The 16,837-nt window shown below is 45.5% G+C and overlaps 1 protein-coding gene across 2 annotated transcripts; it reads right to left on the bottom strand.

Annotated features, from left to right (window-relative positions):
- Positions 1 to 13,622: 13,622 nt before the first annotated feature.
- LOC135491182 (THUMP domain-containing protein 1-like) lies at positions 13,623 to 16,836 on the bottom strand. Of its 2 annotated transcripts, XM_064776889.1 has the most exons (4): positions 16,811 to 16,836; positions 16,376 to 16,592; positions 15,813 to 15,938; positions 13,623 to 14,867 (listed from the first exon to the last, which is right to left on the bottom strand). In XM_064776889.1, the coding sequence occupies exons 2-4, from the start codon at positions 16,580 to 16,582 to the stop codon at positions 14,046 to 14,048; spliced, it is 1,155 nt and encodes a 384-aa protein (XP_064632959.1). In that variant the 5' UTR covers positions 16,583 to 16,592; positions 16,811 to 16,836; the 3' UTR covers positions 13,623 to 14,045. The 2 variants fall into 2 exon arrangements, with proteins under 2 accessions (XP_064632959.1, XP_064632960.1); XM_064776890.1 differs by lacking the exons at positions 16,376 to 16,592; positions 16,811 to 16,836 and adding an exon at positions 16,293 to 16,354.
- Position 16,837: the final 1 nt, after the last annotated feature.

Below are 16,837 nucleotides of genomic sequence, written 5' to 3'. Positions count from 1 at the left end.
AAAGACCTGGAGGCTGTTCCTCCTGTAGCACCAGCTGCTCATTAACGAAAAAGTGGATCAGACCACGGGGCACTGGTTGTGACAGACCGGGGTGTATACCTTCTGGTTCACCAGCCACAGGGTTTGAGAAACGGGGAACTAGAACCCCTGCTTCACCAGATACAGTCTGTAAGAGACATGTCCAAGCTGTGAAAGACCAGAGGCTGTTCCGCTTGGGACACCAGTCGAAGGTGAGGAAAAACTGGGAACTATCAGATATTCGTCTTGCTGCACCAGTCCGCATGCTATGAAAGACAGGGGACTATACCTCCTGCTACACCAGCTGCTGGTTGTGGACGACAGGGGACCAGCTGCTGGTTGTGAAAGACAAGGGACAATACCACTTGTTGTGAAAGAACTTGATTTAAACAACCATCTTCACCAGCCACAGGTTATGAGCGATAAATGACTATACGTCCTGCTACACTAGCCACAGGTCATAAGAGACTGGGGACTATAGCTTAAAGATGGGGATCATTTCTGCTGCCCCAGCCGCTTGCTGTGAAAGACAAGGGACAATACCTCCGGTTGTGACAGATAGTGTATACCTCCTGTTTCATCAGCCACATGATGTGACAGGGAACAGAACCTCCTACTACACCAACCAAAGCTTATGGAGACGGAGGCTGCTTCACGCTGCTTGCCACTGGTTGTGAAAGACAAGGCAAGGAAAGACAGGGAACTACAAGTATTCACCTTGCTACACGAATCTGCAGGTTGTGAAAGACGGCGACGATACCTCCTACTACACCAGCCACTGGTTGTGAACGACAGGAGACCAAGTTATAAAGACAGGGGCTATCACTCTTGCAGCACCAGCCGCTGGTTCTGAAAAACGAGGGACTGCACCACAGACATGTTGTGAAAGAACAAAGTTTACACCACCATGCAGCTTCACCAGGTACAGGTTATGAGCGGCAGACGACTATACGTCCTGCTACACTAGCCACAGGTCATAAGAGACTGGGGAGAGACTATAGCCTGAATACTACAGCCTAATGACAGGGACTATTCCTCCTGCTACACCAGCCACAGGTCATAAGAGACCAGGGACTATAGCCTAAAGACGGATGGTTAATCCTCCTGCTACACCAGTCTTTAGTTGTGAAAGACCAGGAATTGTATACGTCCTGCGTCACCAGCGACATTTACGGAGATACAGGAGACAAGGATTTGAAGGACAGGGATCCCCCTCCTGTAACATCAGCCGCAATTTGGGAATGATAATAAGCCCCCCTTTAGGAGGGGCTCTTAAGATACACGTGTGTGCGGGAGTAGATAATGTAAATGAATGATGAGAAATAAAGAGAGTAACTATTGATTGTATATCCTACAAACAATTTTTTTTGGTATTTTTCTGAATTAACTCCGTTGAGTTTACCGATTTCTCGATCAGGGTTCGGAGAGCGCGATCGCTGCTGGGAACCTTTTGGTCGCTCGTGGGACCCGCTTTGATGATCGCCGCCCAGACCCTCACGTGACCAATTCTCCATTTAAGATGCTGCTACTGCGCATGCGTTATCTATGTGTGGAGCATGGTCAGGCGGTGCATCAACATGACGGCAATCTTAGTTGAATATTCTATTAATAGATAAATTTAACCCTTTCGTGGTATTTACGCGCTCAACTTGGCCAGGGTGAGATCGGGTGAGATGGATCGAGTTGCGCGACTGGGTCTTCGTCAGTGGGCGGGGGCGCCGGGATCTGTGGTTTCTTGAGCTGTTATTATTATGAACTAACATGTAGACTACTATCTTCACTGTACTGCTGACATCAGGTTACTAGTATTATCGTGCTTGCCCTCTTGTAGTAGGCCTATGGACTTTTCATTTAAGCACTAAAATTATTGAATTTTTCTCTGAAATCTACGTTGGCTGGGAAAGGACATCGAAAAAAAAAATTCTCGGCGGGACGACTTATTAAGTCGGGGGGACGACTTATTATCTCGGGGGACGACTTAGTAAGTCGGGGGCACGACTTATTATCTCGGGGGGACGACTTATTAAGTCGGGGGGACGACTTATTATGTCGGGGGGACGACTTATTATCTCGGGGGGACGACTTAGTAAGTCGGGACGACGACTTATTATCTCGGGGGGGGACGACTTATTAAGTCGGGGGGGGGGGACGACTTATTAAGTCGGGGGGACGACGAATTATGACAGCGAGGGCGATGCCTGGCTGTGACTGTCTCTCATCTCTCTCACCGTGTAGACAACTTGGCAGAGCAGCCTAGACTGATTTGGCCTGGCTGTGACTGTCTCATCTCTCTCGCCATATCAATAACTAGGCAGTGCGGCGAAGACTGATGCGGCCTAGCTGTGACTGTCTCATCACTCTCATCATGTTGTCAACACGGTGGAGCAGCCAGGACTGATTCGGCCTAGCTGTGACTTCCTAATCTCTCTCATCATGTTGTCAACACGGTGGAGCAGCCAGGACTGATTCGGCCTAGCTGTGACTTCCTAATCTCTCTCATCATGTTGTCAACACGGTGGAGCAGCCAGGACTGATTCGGCCTGGCTGTGACTTCCTCATCTCTCTCACCATGTTGACAACTTGGCAGAGCAGCCAAGACTGATTTGGCCTGGCTGTGACTGTCTCATCTCTCTCACTATAATTATTGTCAACTACGTTGTAAACATAATGCTCAAAATTAATTCATGAAAAAGGCAGTAGGGCAATATTATTATTAAGTTGTCAAATGGTGAGAGAGATGAGGAAGTCACAGCCAGGCCAAATCAGTCCTGGCTGCTCTGCCAAGTTGTCTACATGGTGAGAGAGATGAGACAGTCACAGCCAGGCCAAATCAGTCTTGGCTGCTCTGCCAAGTTGTCTACATGGTGAGAGAGATGATACAGTCACAGCCAGTGTGTCTTCTTAAGGATAACAGTGATGACTGCCAATTATCTATCAAGACTATCCAGATAACCAAGTTGATCGCTGCTGGGGACCCTCAGTGTGTCTCCTTAAAGATAACAGTGATTACTGCCAATTATCTATCAAGACTATCCAGATAACCAAGTTGATCGCTGCTGGGGACCCTCAGTGTGTCTCCTTAAAGATAACAGTGATTACTGCCAATTATCTATCAAGACTATTCAGATAACCAAGTTGATCGCTGCTGGGGACCCTCAGTGTGTCTCCTTAAGGATAACAACGATTACTGCCAATTATCTATCAAGACTATTCAGATAACCAAGTTGATCGCTGCTGGGAACCCTCATTGTGTCTCCTTAAGGATAACAGTGATTACTGCCAATTATCTATCAAGACTACTCCGATAACCAAGTTGATCGCTGCTGGGGACCCTCAGTGTGTCTCCTTAAGGATAACAACGATTACTGCCAATTATCTATCAAGACTATTCAGATAACCAAGTTGATCGCTGCTGGGGACCCTCAGTGTGTCTCCTTAAGGATAACAACGATTACTGCCAATTATCTATCAAGACTATTCAGATAACCAAGTTGATCGCTGCTGGGGACCCTCATTGTGTCTCCTTAAGGATAACAGTGATTACTGCCAATTATCTATCAGGACTACTCCGATAACCAAGTTGATCGCTGCTGGGGACCCTCATTGTGTCTCCTTAAGGATAGCAGTGATTACTGCCAATTATCTATCAAGACTACTCCGATAACCAAGTTGATCGCTGCTGGGGACCCTCATTGTGTCTCCTTAAGGATAGCAGTGATTACTGCCAATTATCTATCAAGACTACTCCGATAACCAAGTTGATCGCTGCTGGGGACCCTCATTGTGTCTCCTTAAGGATAGCAGTGATTACTGCCAATTATCTATCAAGACTATCCAGATAACCAAGTTGATCGCTGCTGGGGACCCTCAGTGTGTCTCCTTAAGGATAACAACGATTACTGCCAATTATCTATCAAGACTATCCAGATAACCAAGTTGATCGCTGCTGGGGACCCTCAGTGTGTCTCCTTAAGGATAACAACGATTACTGCCAATTATCTATCAAGACTATCCAGATAACCAAGTTGATCGCTGCTGGGGACCCTCATTGTGTCTCCTTAAGGATAACAGTGATTACTGCCAATTATCTATCAAGACTACTCCGATAACCAAGTTGATCGCTGCTGGGGACCCTCATTGTGTCTCCTTAAGGATAACAGTGATTACTGCCAATTATCTATCAAGACTACTCCGATAACCAAGTTGATCGCTGCTGGGGACCCTCAGTGTGTCTCCTTAAGGATAGCAGTGGTTACTGCCAATTATCTATCAAGACTACTCCGATAACCAAGTTGATCGCTGCTGGGGACCCTCAGTGTGTCTCCTTAAGGATAGCAGTGATTACTGCCAATTATCTATCAAGACTACTCCGATAACCAAGTTGATCGCTGCTGGGGACCCTCATTGTGTCTCCTTAAGGATAGCAGTGATTACTGCCAATTATCTATCAAGACTATCCAGATAACCAAGTTGATCGCTGCTGGGGACCCTCAGTGTGTCTCCTTAAGGATAACAACGATTACTGCCAATTATCTATCAAGACTATCCAGATAACCAAGTTGATCGCTGCTGGGGACCCTCAGTGTGTCTCCTTAAGGATAACAACGATTACTGCCAATTATCTATCAAGACTATCCAGATAACCAAGTTGATCGCTGCTGGGGACCCTCATTGTGTCTCCTTAAGGATAACAGTGATTACTGCCAATTATCTATCAAGACTACTCCGATAACCAAGTTGATCGCTGCTGGGGACCCTCATTGTGTCTCCTTAAGGATAACAGTGATTACTGCCAATTATCTATCAAGACTACTCCGATAACCAAGTTGATCGCTGCTGGGGACCCTCAGTGTGTCTCCTTAAGGATAGCAGTGGTTACTGCCAATTATCTATCAAGACTACTCCGATAACCAAGTTGATCGCTGCTGGGGACCCTCAGTGTGTCTCCTTAAGGATAGCAGTGATTACTGCCAATTATCTATCAAGACTACTCCGATAACCAAGTTGATCGCTGCTGGGGACCCTCATTGTGTCTCCTTAAGGATAGCAGTGATTACTGCCAATTATCTATCAAGACTATCCAGATAACCAAGTTGATCGCTGCTGGGGACCCTCAGTGTGTCTCCTTAAGGATAACAACGATTACTGCCAATTATGTATCAAGACTATCCAGATAACCAAGTTGATCGCTGCTGGGGACCCTCAGTGTGTCTCCTTAAGGATAACAGTGATTGCTTTCAGAGCCGTAGAAGATCTGCCACTCGTACGGTTTTCTTATTGGAACCCTCAGCGTGTATCCGCTAAGATAGCAGTGATTACCGGTACAGTGAAATACGTCATCCGAACAGCAAAGACGAAGCAAAAACTCTAGGTACTGTCAAATGTGAAAAAAAATTTATTGTACAAGAAAAGTTACATAATTAATAGCACAGTACAAGAAACTTTACATACACGGACATGTAATATGCGTAAAGTACCGACATGATAGTTGATTGTGACGACTACAGATACATCAATGCGGGGGGATAAGCCCATAATTCGTTATAAACCCTCAAAGAAGCCTTGGCAAACCCATACCATAGTTAAAAATCCTCTGGTTGTGACATTGTCCTCAACCGCTCAAGGTGAGACCTTTCCCAAACACACCAAACCCCTCACCTGCAGTGCCATCTGTACGAAAGGTGATGAACTAACTAAGTATTTACTTGCAGTTGCACAGCTATCACAAGAGTGTCTACAAAACCAAGACCCAAGACCCAAGACCCAAGACCTACAAAACCAAGACCAAAGACCCAAGATCCCCACCTACAAAACCAAGACCTACAAAACCAAGACCCATCAACATCTTGGGTCTTGGGTCTTGGTTTTGTAGGTCTTGGGTCTTGGGTCTTGGTTTTGTAGACACCCCTATCAGAAAAGTACAGACAGTACATCATAATACAGTGTACAAAGTTACATGAATATTACAAGATAAACGACATAATCAATCAATCCTAGGCCTATACGCTTCGGATAACAAAGTCGATCTCAACATTTTTCCTCGAACTTATCAATGAACAGTGATTGTTGCCAATAATCAATCAATAGTAACAAGGTTGATCACTATTAGTATTAGGCCTAAATATGACCTGTCAAATCACATTAATATATAATTTGCCTGGATAAAATTTGCTAAATAGTAAAATCACGACATGGGTATTGATCTTATTAGGGCCTACAGTGTGATGCCTATGTCTGTAGATTAAACAGTTCCGAGCGGACAAAAACATATTTATTATATGATATTAGTATCCACAATTACGGATCACAAACGCTTATCATTTATCGTATAAATCTATACTCAAATATATCTATAGCCCCCATATTCCCTGGTCCTCCCCCACTGCTTTTCGGTCAACGGCCATGATACCATCATCCTAACTATAACCCCCACCCCACCCTGGCTATAGACCTCCACGGCGCCTTCCCCCATATTATGATATTAGTATCCATCAACCACGGATCACGCACGCTTATCATTTATCGTACAAGTTTATACTCAAATACACAGGGAAAGCATTAAATATGCAGGTCGACCGCCGCCTGGAACAACACCGTCGCCATCTATTAACACGCGGGTCACGTGAGGGTCTGGGCGGCGATCATCAAAGTGGGTCCCACGAGCGACCAAAAGGTTCCCAGTAGCGATCGCGCTCTCCGAATGCATATGGATTTCTCCGCGATCTTCCGGTGGTGGTTGCTATCCCATTGCTTGAAATTAATTTAAATTAATTTAAATCTTCATGGGAATTCGCTACATCATATGCCTAAGAAATTGGCCAATTATATTAATATTTTTATCAGAGAAATATCCGTCCTAAATAATGACAGAAAAGGGTGGTTTATTTCAATTTTGTGTCGACATGATCGAGGTCACGTGACATAAAAACAAAACAATCGCACACACCCGTCCAAAAAAGGCACTTTAAGAAAAACAAATACGTTTTTCCAGCTTAAAACCACACTGACGACTAAGTTATATTGGTCTACTGCCCAAATCTGAAGTATCAAATTGAATCACAAACTAGAACTAGCTCTATTTAGCTATAGTTGCGTGAAAAATTCGGGTGAGCGACATTCTGCACCCTAGCGGCCAATAATTAAACTACTTTCAGCCGTCTGCTCCGGTCTCGTTAGGGAGTTTTTCCCAAATGTACGCGATGATGACGTGCCCCATTAACAGGACGTAACATCTATTTTAAAATGCGTTTCCAAAGTGAATGCATGAGGACAACCCATTTGTGTCGTATATCACTGGAAACGCCCGATTCCCGTGAATAAGGTCAATCACAATGTATTACATTACCAAAACAAAAATGTGTCGGAAGGAACTATATGGATGGTCCCATCGCACCCCCCCCCCCCCTCCAGCAGTATGACACAGAAGGGCTAGTTGACTGTACACCGGGGGGTTTGGGGGGAGCTTCCCCCCAACGCACTGGTAAAAACCTATGTCGACGGAGGGGGGTTTGGGGGTGTCCCCCCATTGTAACAGCTGTAGTTGTTAGAGCTTGCACTTAACATATGCTCGTAGGGGGGTTCGGGGGAGCTCCCCCGACCTAAAGGGGGGCTCACTAAGTCCTCGACTTTACATATTAATAAGCCCCCCTTTAGGAGGGGCTCTTAAGATACACGTGTGTGTGGGAGTATATACTGATTTGATGAGAAATAAAGAGAGTAAATATTGTATATCCTACAAACAATTTTTTTTGGTATTTTTCTGAATTAACTCCGTTGAGTTTACCGATTTCTCCGCGATCTTCCGGTGGTGGTTGCTATCCAATTGGTTGAAATTAATTTAAATCTTCATGGGAATTCGCTACATCATATGCCTAAGAAATTGGCCAATTATATTAATATTTTTATCAGAGAAATATCCGTCCTAAATAATGACAGAAAAGGGTGGTTTATTTCAATTTTGTGTCGACATGGTCGAGGTCACGTGACATAAAAACAAAACAATCGCACACACCCGTCCAAAAAAGGCACTTTAAGAAAAACAAATACGTTTTTCCAGCTTAAAACCACACTGACGACTAAGTTATATTGGTCTTCTGCCCAAATCTGAAGTATCAAAATGAATCGCAAACTAGAACTAGCTCTATTTAGCAAAAGTTGCGTGAAAAATTCGGGTGAGCGACATTCTGCACCCTAGCGGCCAATAATTAAACTACTTTCAGCCGTCTGCTCCGGTCTCGTTAGGGAGTTTTTCCCAAATGTACGCGATGATGACGTGCCCCATTAACAGGACGTAACATCTATTTTAAAATGCGTTTCCAAAGTGAATGCATGAGGACAACCTATTTGTGTCGTATATCACTGGCAACGCCCGATTCCCGTGAATAAGGACAATCACAATGTATTACATTACCAAAACAAAAATGTGTCGGAAGGAACTATATGGATGGTCCCATCGCACCCCCCCCCCCTCCAGCAGTATGACACAGAAGGGCTAGTTGACTGTCCACCGGGGGGGGGGGGTTTGGGGGGAGCTTCCCCCCAACGCACTGGTAAAAACCTATGTCGACGGAGGGGGGTTTGGGGGTGTCCCCCCATTGTAACAGCTGTAGTTGTTAGAGCTTGCACTTAACATATGCTCGTAGGGGGGTTCGGGGGAGCTCCCCCGACCTAAAGGGGGGCTCACTAAGTCCTCGACTTTACATATTAATAAGCCCCCCTTTAGGAGGGGCTCTTAAGATACACGTGTGTGTGGGAGTATATACTGATTTGATGAGAAATAAAGAGAGTAAATATTGTATATCCTACAAACAATTTTTTTTGGTATTTTTCTGAATTAACTCCGTTGAGTTTACCGATTTCTCCGCGATCTTCCGGTGGTGGTTGCTATCCAATTGGTTGAAATTAATTTAAATCTTCATGGGAATTCGCTACATCATATGCCTAAGAAATTGGCCAATTATATTAATATTTTTATCAGAGAAATATCCGTCCTAAATAATGACAGAAAAGGGTGGTTTATTTCAATTTTGTGTCGACATGGTCGAGGTCACGTGACATAAAAACAAAACAATCGCACACACCCGTCCAAAAAAGGCACTTTAAGAAAAACAAATACGTTTTTCCAGCTTAAAACCACACTGACGACTAAGTTATATTGGTCTTCTGCCCAAATCTGAAGTATCAAAATGAATCGCAAACTAGAACTAGCTCTATTTAGCAAAAGTTGCGTGAAAAATTCGGGTGAGCGACATTCTGCACCCTAGCGGCCAATAATTAAACTACTTTCAGCCGTCTGCTCCGGTCTCGTTAGGGAGTTTTTCCCAAATGTACGCGATGATGACGTGCCCCATTAACAGGACGTAACATCTATTTTAAAATGCGTTTCCAAAGTGAATGCATGAGGACAACCTATTTGTGTCGTATATCACTGGAAACGCCCGATTCCCGTGAATAAGGACAATCACAATGTATTACATTACCAAAACAAAAATGTGTCGGAAGGAACTATATGGATGGTCCCATCGCACCCCCCCTCCAGCAGTATGACACAGAAGGGCTAGTTGACTGTCCACCGGGGGGGTTTGGGGGGAGCTTCCCCCCAACGCACTGGTAAAAACCTATGTCGACGGAGGGGGGTTTGGGGGGTGTCCCCCCATTGTAACAGCTGTAGTTGTTAGAGCTTGCACTTAACATATGCTCGTAGGGGGGTTCGGGGGAGCTCCCCCGACCTAAAGGGGGGCTCACTAAGTCCTTGACTTTACATATTAGGGGACTATTCCTCCTGCTACACCAGCCGCATGTGGTGAAAGACAGGGGACAATACCAACGGTTGTGAAAGACTGGTTTATACCTTCAGGTCCATATCTGGTTCCGCCAAATGTTGTGATATAGACAGGGAACTAACTTCCTACTACACCAGCCGCAGGTTGTGGAGACAGGGACTGCTTCACGTGCCACTGGTTGTGACAGACAAGGTACTAGACATGTTTATCATGCGGCACCATCTACAGGTTGTGAGAGACAGGCGAGACAAGCTGTGAAAGATAGGTGTCTCTCCTCCTACACCAGGCCAGTCATAATGTGTGAACGACAGAGGGTATACTTGGGGCGGCAACTGACCCACGCGCCGCTCATTTGCCAACTTCGGTCCAATGATGCTTACAGTCTGTGATCCCTGCTTCCCCAAAGAGGGAGACAGAGGACCAAGTTATGAAAGACATGGGAGCTATTCCTCCTGCAACACCAGCCATTCGTTGTGAAAGCCATGGAACTATATTCCGCCAGCTACACCAGCCGAAATTTGCGAAAGACAAGGAACTATTCCTCTTGCTACACCAGTCCGCAGGCTGTGAAAGACATGGGACTATTTCTCGTACTACACCAGCCACACCGGTGGTGAACGACAGGAGACCAAGTTGTGAAAGACGGGGGACTATTCCTCCTGCTCCACCAGCCATCGGTTGTGAAAGACCAGCGACTATTCTACCGGTTGTGAAAGACTGGGCACCAGCCACAGACCTCCTGCTACACTCTTTCAGAACCCGATGTTGCAGGAGGAGAAATACACCCCTGTCCTTCATATCTTGCTCCCCTGTCTCTCACAACCTGTAGCTGGTGACGTGGGAAGTATACAATCCCTATCTTTCCAGTTACTGGTGTAAAGGCAGAAAGAGTCCCATGTCTTAAACAAATTGGTTCCCTATCTTTTCCAAACCGCAGTTTGTGACGCTGAAGTCATAATCCCAGGTGTCCCATAACCTGTGGCTATGTGAAGTGTCGCAGAAGGTTAAGTCCTCTATCTCTCACAACCTGTGGCTGGTGATTTTGGTGTTATATAAACCCTTGTCTTTCACAACCGGCGTTATTGTCCCATGTCGTTCACAACCGGTGGCTGGTGTAGCGGGAGGAATAGCCCCTCTGTTTCACAATTTGGTCCCTGTCGTTCACAAACAGTGTAACTGGTGTAGTAGGAGAAATAGTCCCATGTCCTTCACAGACTGCGGACTGGTGTAGCAGGAGGAATAGTCCCATGTCCTTCACAGACTGCGGACTGGTGTAGCAGGAGGAATAGTCCCATGTCCTTCATAGACTGCGGACTGGTGTAGCAAGAGGAATAGTCCCATGTCCTTCACTGATTGCGGACTGGTGTAGCAGGAGGAATAGTCCCATGACCTACACAGACTACGTACTGGTGTAGCAGGAGGAATAGTCCCATGTCCTTCTGCGGACTGGTGTAGCAGGAGGAATAGTCCCATGTCCTTCACAGACTGCGGACTGGTGTAGCAGGAGGAATAGTTCCTTGTCTTTCGCGAATTTCGGCTCGTGTAGCTGAAGGAACATAGTTCTATCTCTTTCACAATTCGTGATTGGTGTCCTTCGAAACTAGGCCTTCTGTCTCTCAACACATGTAGCTGGTGACGCAGGAAGTCTAATCTTTCAAAACCAATTGCAATGACTGGTGCAGAAGGAGGAAGTCTCCGCTGTCTTTGAGAACTTAGCTTTTCCCCTGTCGCTCACAACCTGCAGCTGGTGACGTAAGGTTATAGTCCCTGGTCTTTTTAAACCTGTGACTAGTGTAACAACTTGTGCCTGGTGAAGCTGGTGGTACAAACCCTGCTCTTTCACAACCGGTGGTGTAGTCCCTTGTCTTTTGCAACTAGCAGCTGATGTAGCAGGAGGAAAAACCTCTGTCCTTCACAATTTGGTCCCCTGTCGTCCACAATCAATGGCTGGTGTATCAGAAGGTGTAGTTCCCTGTCTTTTCTAACCTATGGCTGGTTTAGCAGGCGGAATATTCCCCCAGGTCCTTCACAAATTGCGGCTGCTGCAGCAAGTGGAACACCCCGATTTCACTACGTTGTCGCCTATCTAGAGCTTACAGCCTGCAGCTGGTGACGCATTGTGTACATGGCTAGTACCTTGTCGATCCCACAACCAATGGCACGTGAAGCAGCCCTGTCTCCACAACCTTGTGGCTGGTGTTGCAGGAGGTTCAGATCATTGTCTCTCACAAGCGACTGGTGTAGCAGTAGGAATAGTCCCTCAATTTCCCAAATTGCGACTGGTGTAGCAGTAGGAATAGTCCCCTCTATTTCCCAAATTGCGACTGGTGTAGCAGAAGGAATAATCCCCTCTATTTCCCAAATTGCGACTGGTGTAGCAGTAGGAATAGTCCCCTCTATTTCCCAAATTGCGACTGGTGTAGCAGAAGGGATAGTCCCCTCTATTTCCCAAATTGCGACTGGTGGAGCAGTAGGAAAAGTACCCTCTATTTCCCAAATTACGACTGGTGTAGCAGTAGGAATAGTCCCCTCTATTTCCCAAATTGCGACTAGTGTAGCAGAAGGGATAGTCCCCTCTATTTCCCAAATTGCGACTGGTGGAGCAGTAGGAAAAGTACCCTCTATTTCCCACATTACGACTGGTGTAGCAGTAGGAATAGTCCCCTCTATTTCCCAAATTGCGACTGGTGTAGCGGAACGAATAGTCCCCTATATTTCCAAAATTGCGGCTGTTGTAGCAGAAGGAATGCTCATCAGTCCTTCAAAACTTGGGTTCCCTGTCTCTCTCAACCTGTAGGTGGTGAGGCAGGAAGGATATGATCCCTGGTCTTTCACAACCAATGACTGGTACATGGTGTAACAGGAGGAAGAGTCCCCTGTCCCCGACAACTTTGTTAGTCGTCGGTCTCTCCCAACCTGGAGGTTGTTCCTGGTCTCTTATAACCTGTGGCTAGTGTAGCAGGAGATTTAGTCCTCTGTTTGTCTCAACCTGTGCATGGTGAAGCTAGTGGTAAAAACCCTGTTATTTTACAACGTGTGATGTATAGTCCCTGGTCTTTCACAACTAGCGGCTGGTGAAGCAGGGGGGGAGAGCAACTGACGTTCACAACTTGGTCTCCTGTTGCTCACAACCGGTGGCTGGTGTAGCAGGAGGTATAGTCCCCTGTCTATCACAGCCTGCAGACTGGCAGTTTTTCGTCCCCTGTCTTTCACAACCTGGGACTGGTGTAGCAGGAGAAATAGTCCCATGTACACGTATCTTACAATCTGTATCTGATGAAGTATGTGGTGAAGTCCCCTGTTCTCAGACCCTGTGGCTGGTGAAGCAGGAGGTACAAGCTCTTGTCTTACACAACCAGTTGTGTAGGCTCCAGTTTCACAATGAGTGACTGGTGTCTGAGGAGGAATAGCCCCCATGTCTTTCCCAGTTTGTGCCCCTGTCTCCCACGCTGGTGGAGCAGGAGGTCTAGTTCCCCTGTCTCTCACACCCTGTGGCTGGTGAAGCAGGACGGTCTTTCACAACCAGTAGTCCAGTCCCCTCTTTCACAAGCGGCCAGTGCTGCAGGAGGAATAGCCCCCCCCCCATGTCTTTCACAATTTGGCCCCTGTCTCCCACGCTGGTGGAGCAGGAGGTTCAGTCCCGGTCTCTCACACCCTGTGGCTGGTGAAGCAGGACGGTCTTTCACAACCAGTCCAGTCCCTGTTGCACAACAAGCGGCCAGTGCTGCAGGAGGCATAGCCCCCCCATGTCTTTCACAATTAAGTCCCTGACAGCAGGGAGGTGTAATACAGATAGACAAAGAAAAGATTCATTATGAAAATATTTCATTCAAAATGCAAATGTCCCATTCAGTACAGCAAGGAACACCAATGGCAGTAACAACATAGCATACACTACAGATCAATACATCGACCCTAAAAACCATGTCTACTTGTGGCTGCTTTTGAAAATTCTGCTGCTTCCCCAATCCTGCGGAGTGAGACTTACATGTAAAAGTAGGAGCCTTGGAAGGCCTGCTGAAGTTTTGCCAAGTGACCAACAGGTGTCTTTAGTATCTCACATAGACACTCTTGCTTGTACAAGACCCGAATTGTGAATTTAGTTAATACCATGGGACCCCTAAGCTCCTACCTATAGACCCTATTTTTAAATAAACCATCATTTTTATCATTTCACTCTGCACGTCATGCAGTTTCCCCATCAAACCTCTTGTTGTTTTCTACGACCAGTGACTCGGATGACACCTATTCTGCATGTATGTCCCCATCAACTGTTCCCGAATCCCCATCAACCATTTTCCCCTTTTCTTCACAACCATCAACTTTTCCAGAATTCCCATCCAATATTTTCCCCTTTTCCTCATCCCCATCAACTGCTGCTGACGACTCGGATGACATCTTTTCTTCCTCCCCCTCGGCTTTTACAGGCTCCTCACCTACCATTTTCCCATTCTCCCCATCCAGAACATGACTACCCACATCCCCAACATCAACATTAACGTCTGCTCCCACACCAACTTTTCCTGCACCCACATCAACTTCCCCTGCTGCCTTCTCCTCACCTTTTCCCTCAACACCCTTCTCAGTCTTTTCACCCACTGCACCTCTATCAACTGTCCTCTGAACAATCTCATGCATGTTAAACTTCCGAAATTTGAAATAGTCCGTAACAACACTGATGCAGCAAACCGTCTTAATAACCTCGACTATCACAACAAGATCCGGATTAACCGTATCAACCTGACAATCCATCATTACGTCCCCGACAACTTCATACACGTCCGTCCGCCCAACGCTATTACTGTTCCGAACTTTAAACACAACACAGAATGACGGACGTCCGCCGGGATATTTATCTAAATGAGGCTGTAATATCGTCGGCATTAACGCGTTGATGTCATCTTTGTACGCCTTGCATGTGTGGCTGATGGGCAACATGCGCTGAATGTGACGAACTTTGCTTGTTTTCGTCTCGTAGACGTCCGACATGATTTTGTGGACCATTTCACCAGGATCGTCGACTGTTGTCCTGACAAAGATACAATTCTTGGCACCTGTGTCGACAACCTGGAAATGAAATTAAAGGGTAACTCGTGTCAAATTTCACCACATAATGTTTTAGCTGTTTTTGACAAATGACTACGGCACTTTCTCATAAATCGGTTAGGTTTTCGAATCGAAATGCACATTTTCTAGAAATTCATGGTTTAATCCCGCCCGGGCGGCTCGCTTTGATGCCGTTTTCGTTGATGACGTCACAGCATGAACATTTTCGCGGTCGCGGTGGTTTACATTCAGCGATTTTATAATAAATCTGATCAAAAATGGAAAATTTGAGCTTTACAATATGATCAACAATTAAAAACGGACGTATTTCCGCAAAGTTGTAAATCACATCATAGTATCACTTTAAATTAAAATGTCAACATTTGAGTGAGTGGATTGTGAGACAGCACCTAAAGTGAATAGATAGTTGCAACTCAAAGTGATGAGATGACTTCATGCCAACACCTTTCATGAATCCAGATATCCATGTGCCCTCTTACAATCTTGTTAAGAAGGCTGGCAGGCACTGTCTCAAGATATTTTTCAGACCTCATCATAGATCCAGAGACAATAAGATAAGAAAGCCAATGAATTTATAGACTCTGTCTAAGTTACAATTGTTTTAAAGGTTAGAAGTCAGTGTACCATGGGCTGGCCCCAAAAAGTGTACACTGCACACACAAAGGGTGCAAAGTTGGTGAGAAGTTGACCTGATTTCTCTTGGCAAACTCAGCCAGCATATCACAGGAAGAAATAGAACCTCTCTATAAAGGACACCCTTGGGAATAAGAAATGCTTTCCATAGTATGGACATGTCCTAATTACAGAGGTCACAGTATACAGAAACGACCCATTACTAGGGACCAAAACCACTGTCCTTGATAGAGAAGATGTCCTGTTAATAGAGGTGTCCACTAAGAGAGGCCCCACAGTATATACTTTTGGAAAGTACCCAGAAATTCTCACCTGAAATCTTCTGTCTTTTGGTTTGACATCTCTCATCTCCTGGACCTCCTTCTTCAAGGCAGCTTCAAGGTCTTCCTCTTCCTCTTCAGAACCTTCATCATCATGCTTCTTCTCTTTCAGGAAGTCCTACGATAAAACACATAAGTTCACAATGCCTGGAAGGGTCTTGGAATGAAATTCTGTACATGTAGGTCAAAATTTACGGAGGATTTTTGCACCTGTGAAGGAGTCGCATAACGATGAAAGTCAGCATGACAAAATCGCCAGTTAGTGTTACCACCTGACTACAATTGCGGCAATGCTCACCCCTCAGATCTGTCCGTACATTTCATCAGCATACCCTACTGATTCAGCAGATAACATATCCCTATTACACTATTATAGCGGCAATTCTCACCTCTTCAGGTCAATACATTTCATCAGCATACTGATTCAGCAGATAACATATCTCCATTACAATATCATAGCGGCAATTCTCACCTCTTCAGGTCCATACATTTCATCCGCAAACTGATTCAGCAGATAACATATCTCCATTACAATACTATAGCGGCAATTCTCACCTCTTCAGGTCCATACATTTCATCCGCATATTGATTCAGCAGATTATATGCCTCCCTCACGCTGTCCTTCTCGCGGAAGTTACACGTCAACAGAAAGCCTTTTATGCCGACTGTCAGCGTCTGCTTGCCACCACCGCGTGCTTGCTTCGCACTCTTCACATAATACGATTTGGGACGCTTCCTTTTGCGGTCGTTTCTGGCACTCATATTGGAAAATCTGAAAGTGACGAATGAATGTCAACATCATCACCCTAAATATGGTTTGCAAGAATACGTGCGGCCATTTTGAAATCACCCAAATAATTACAAATTTTACAGGCGACTTCTAATGTGTCTTTCCAAAATCTTGATATATAACAAGCCAGGACACAGCATCGATTTTGATACATGCTGTATAAAGCTACAACGTTTTCTTCTATGCATGAATGCACACACTTATGGTGCTGCTCCCCATTTTCGAGT

Source organism: Lineus longissimus, chromosome 7, assembly GCF_910592395.1.
Source record: "Lineus longissimus chromosome 7, tnLinLong1.2, whole genome shotgun sequence".
In the NCBI taxonomy this organism is placed as follows: Eukaryota; Metazoa; Nemertea; class Pilidiophora; order Heteronemertea; family Lineidae; genus Lineus; species Lineus longissimus.
The sequence above is the reverse complement of the archived record's forward strand: the minus strand, read 5'-3'. Positions and strand labels throughout refer to the sequence as shown.

Coding starts and splice junctions, on each gene's coding strand:
- LOC135491182 (XM_064776889.1), bottom strand. CDS start 16,582: ATGAGTGCCAGAAACGACCGCAAAAGGAAGCGTCCCAAATCGTATTAT. Junction 15,939..16,375: donor AAATGTATGGACCTGAAGAG/GTGAGAATTGCC, acceptor GTTTTATCGTAG/GACTTCCTGAAAGAGAAGAA. Junction 14,868..15,812: donor CAAAAGACAGAAGATTTCAG/GTGAGAATTTCT, acceptor TTTCATTTCCAG/GTTGTCGACACAGGTGCCAA.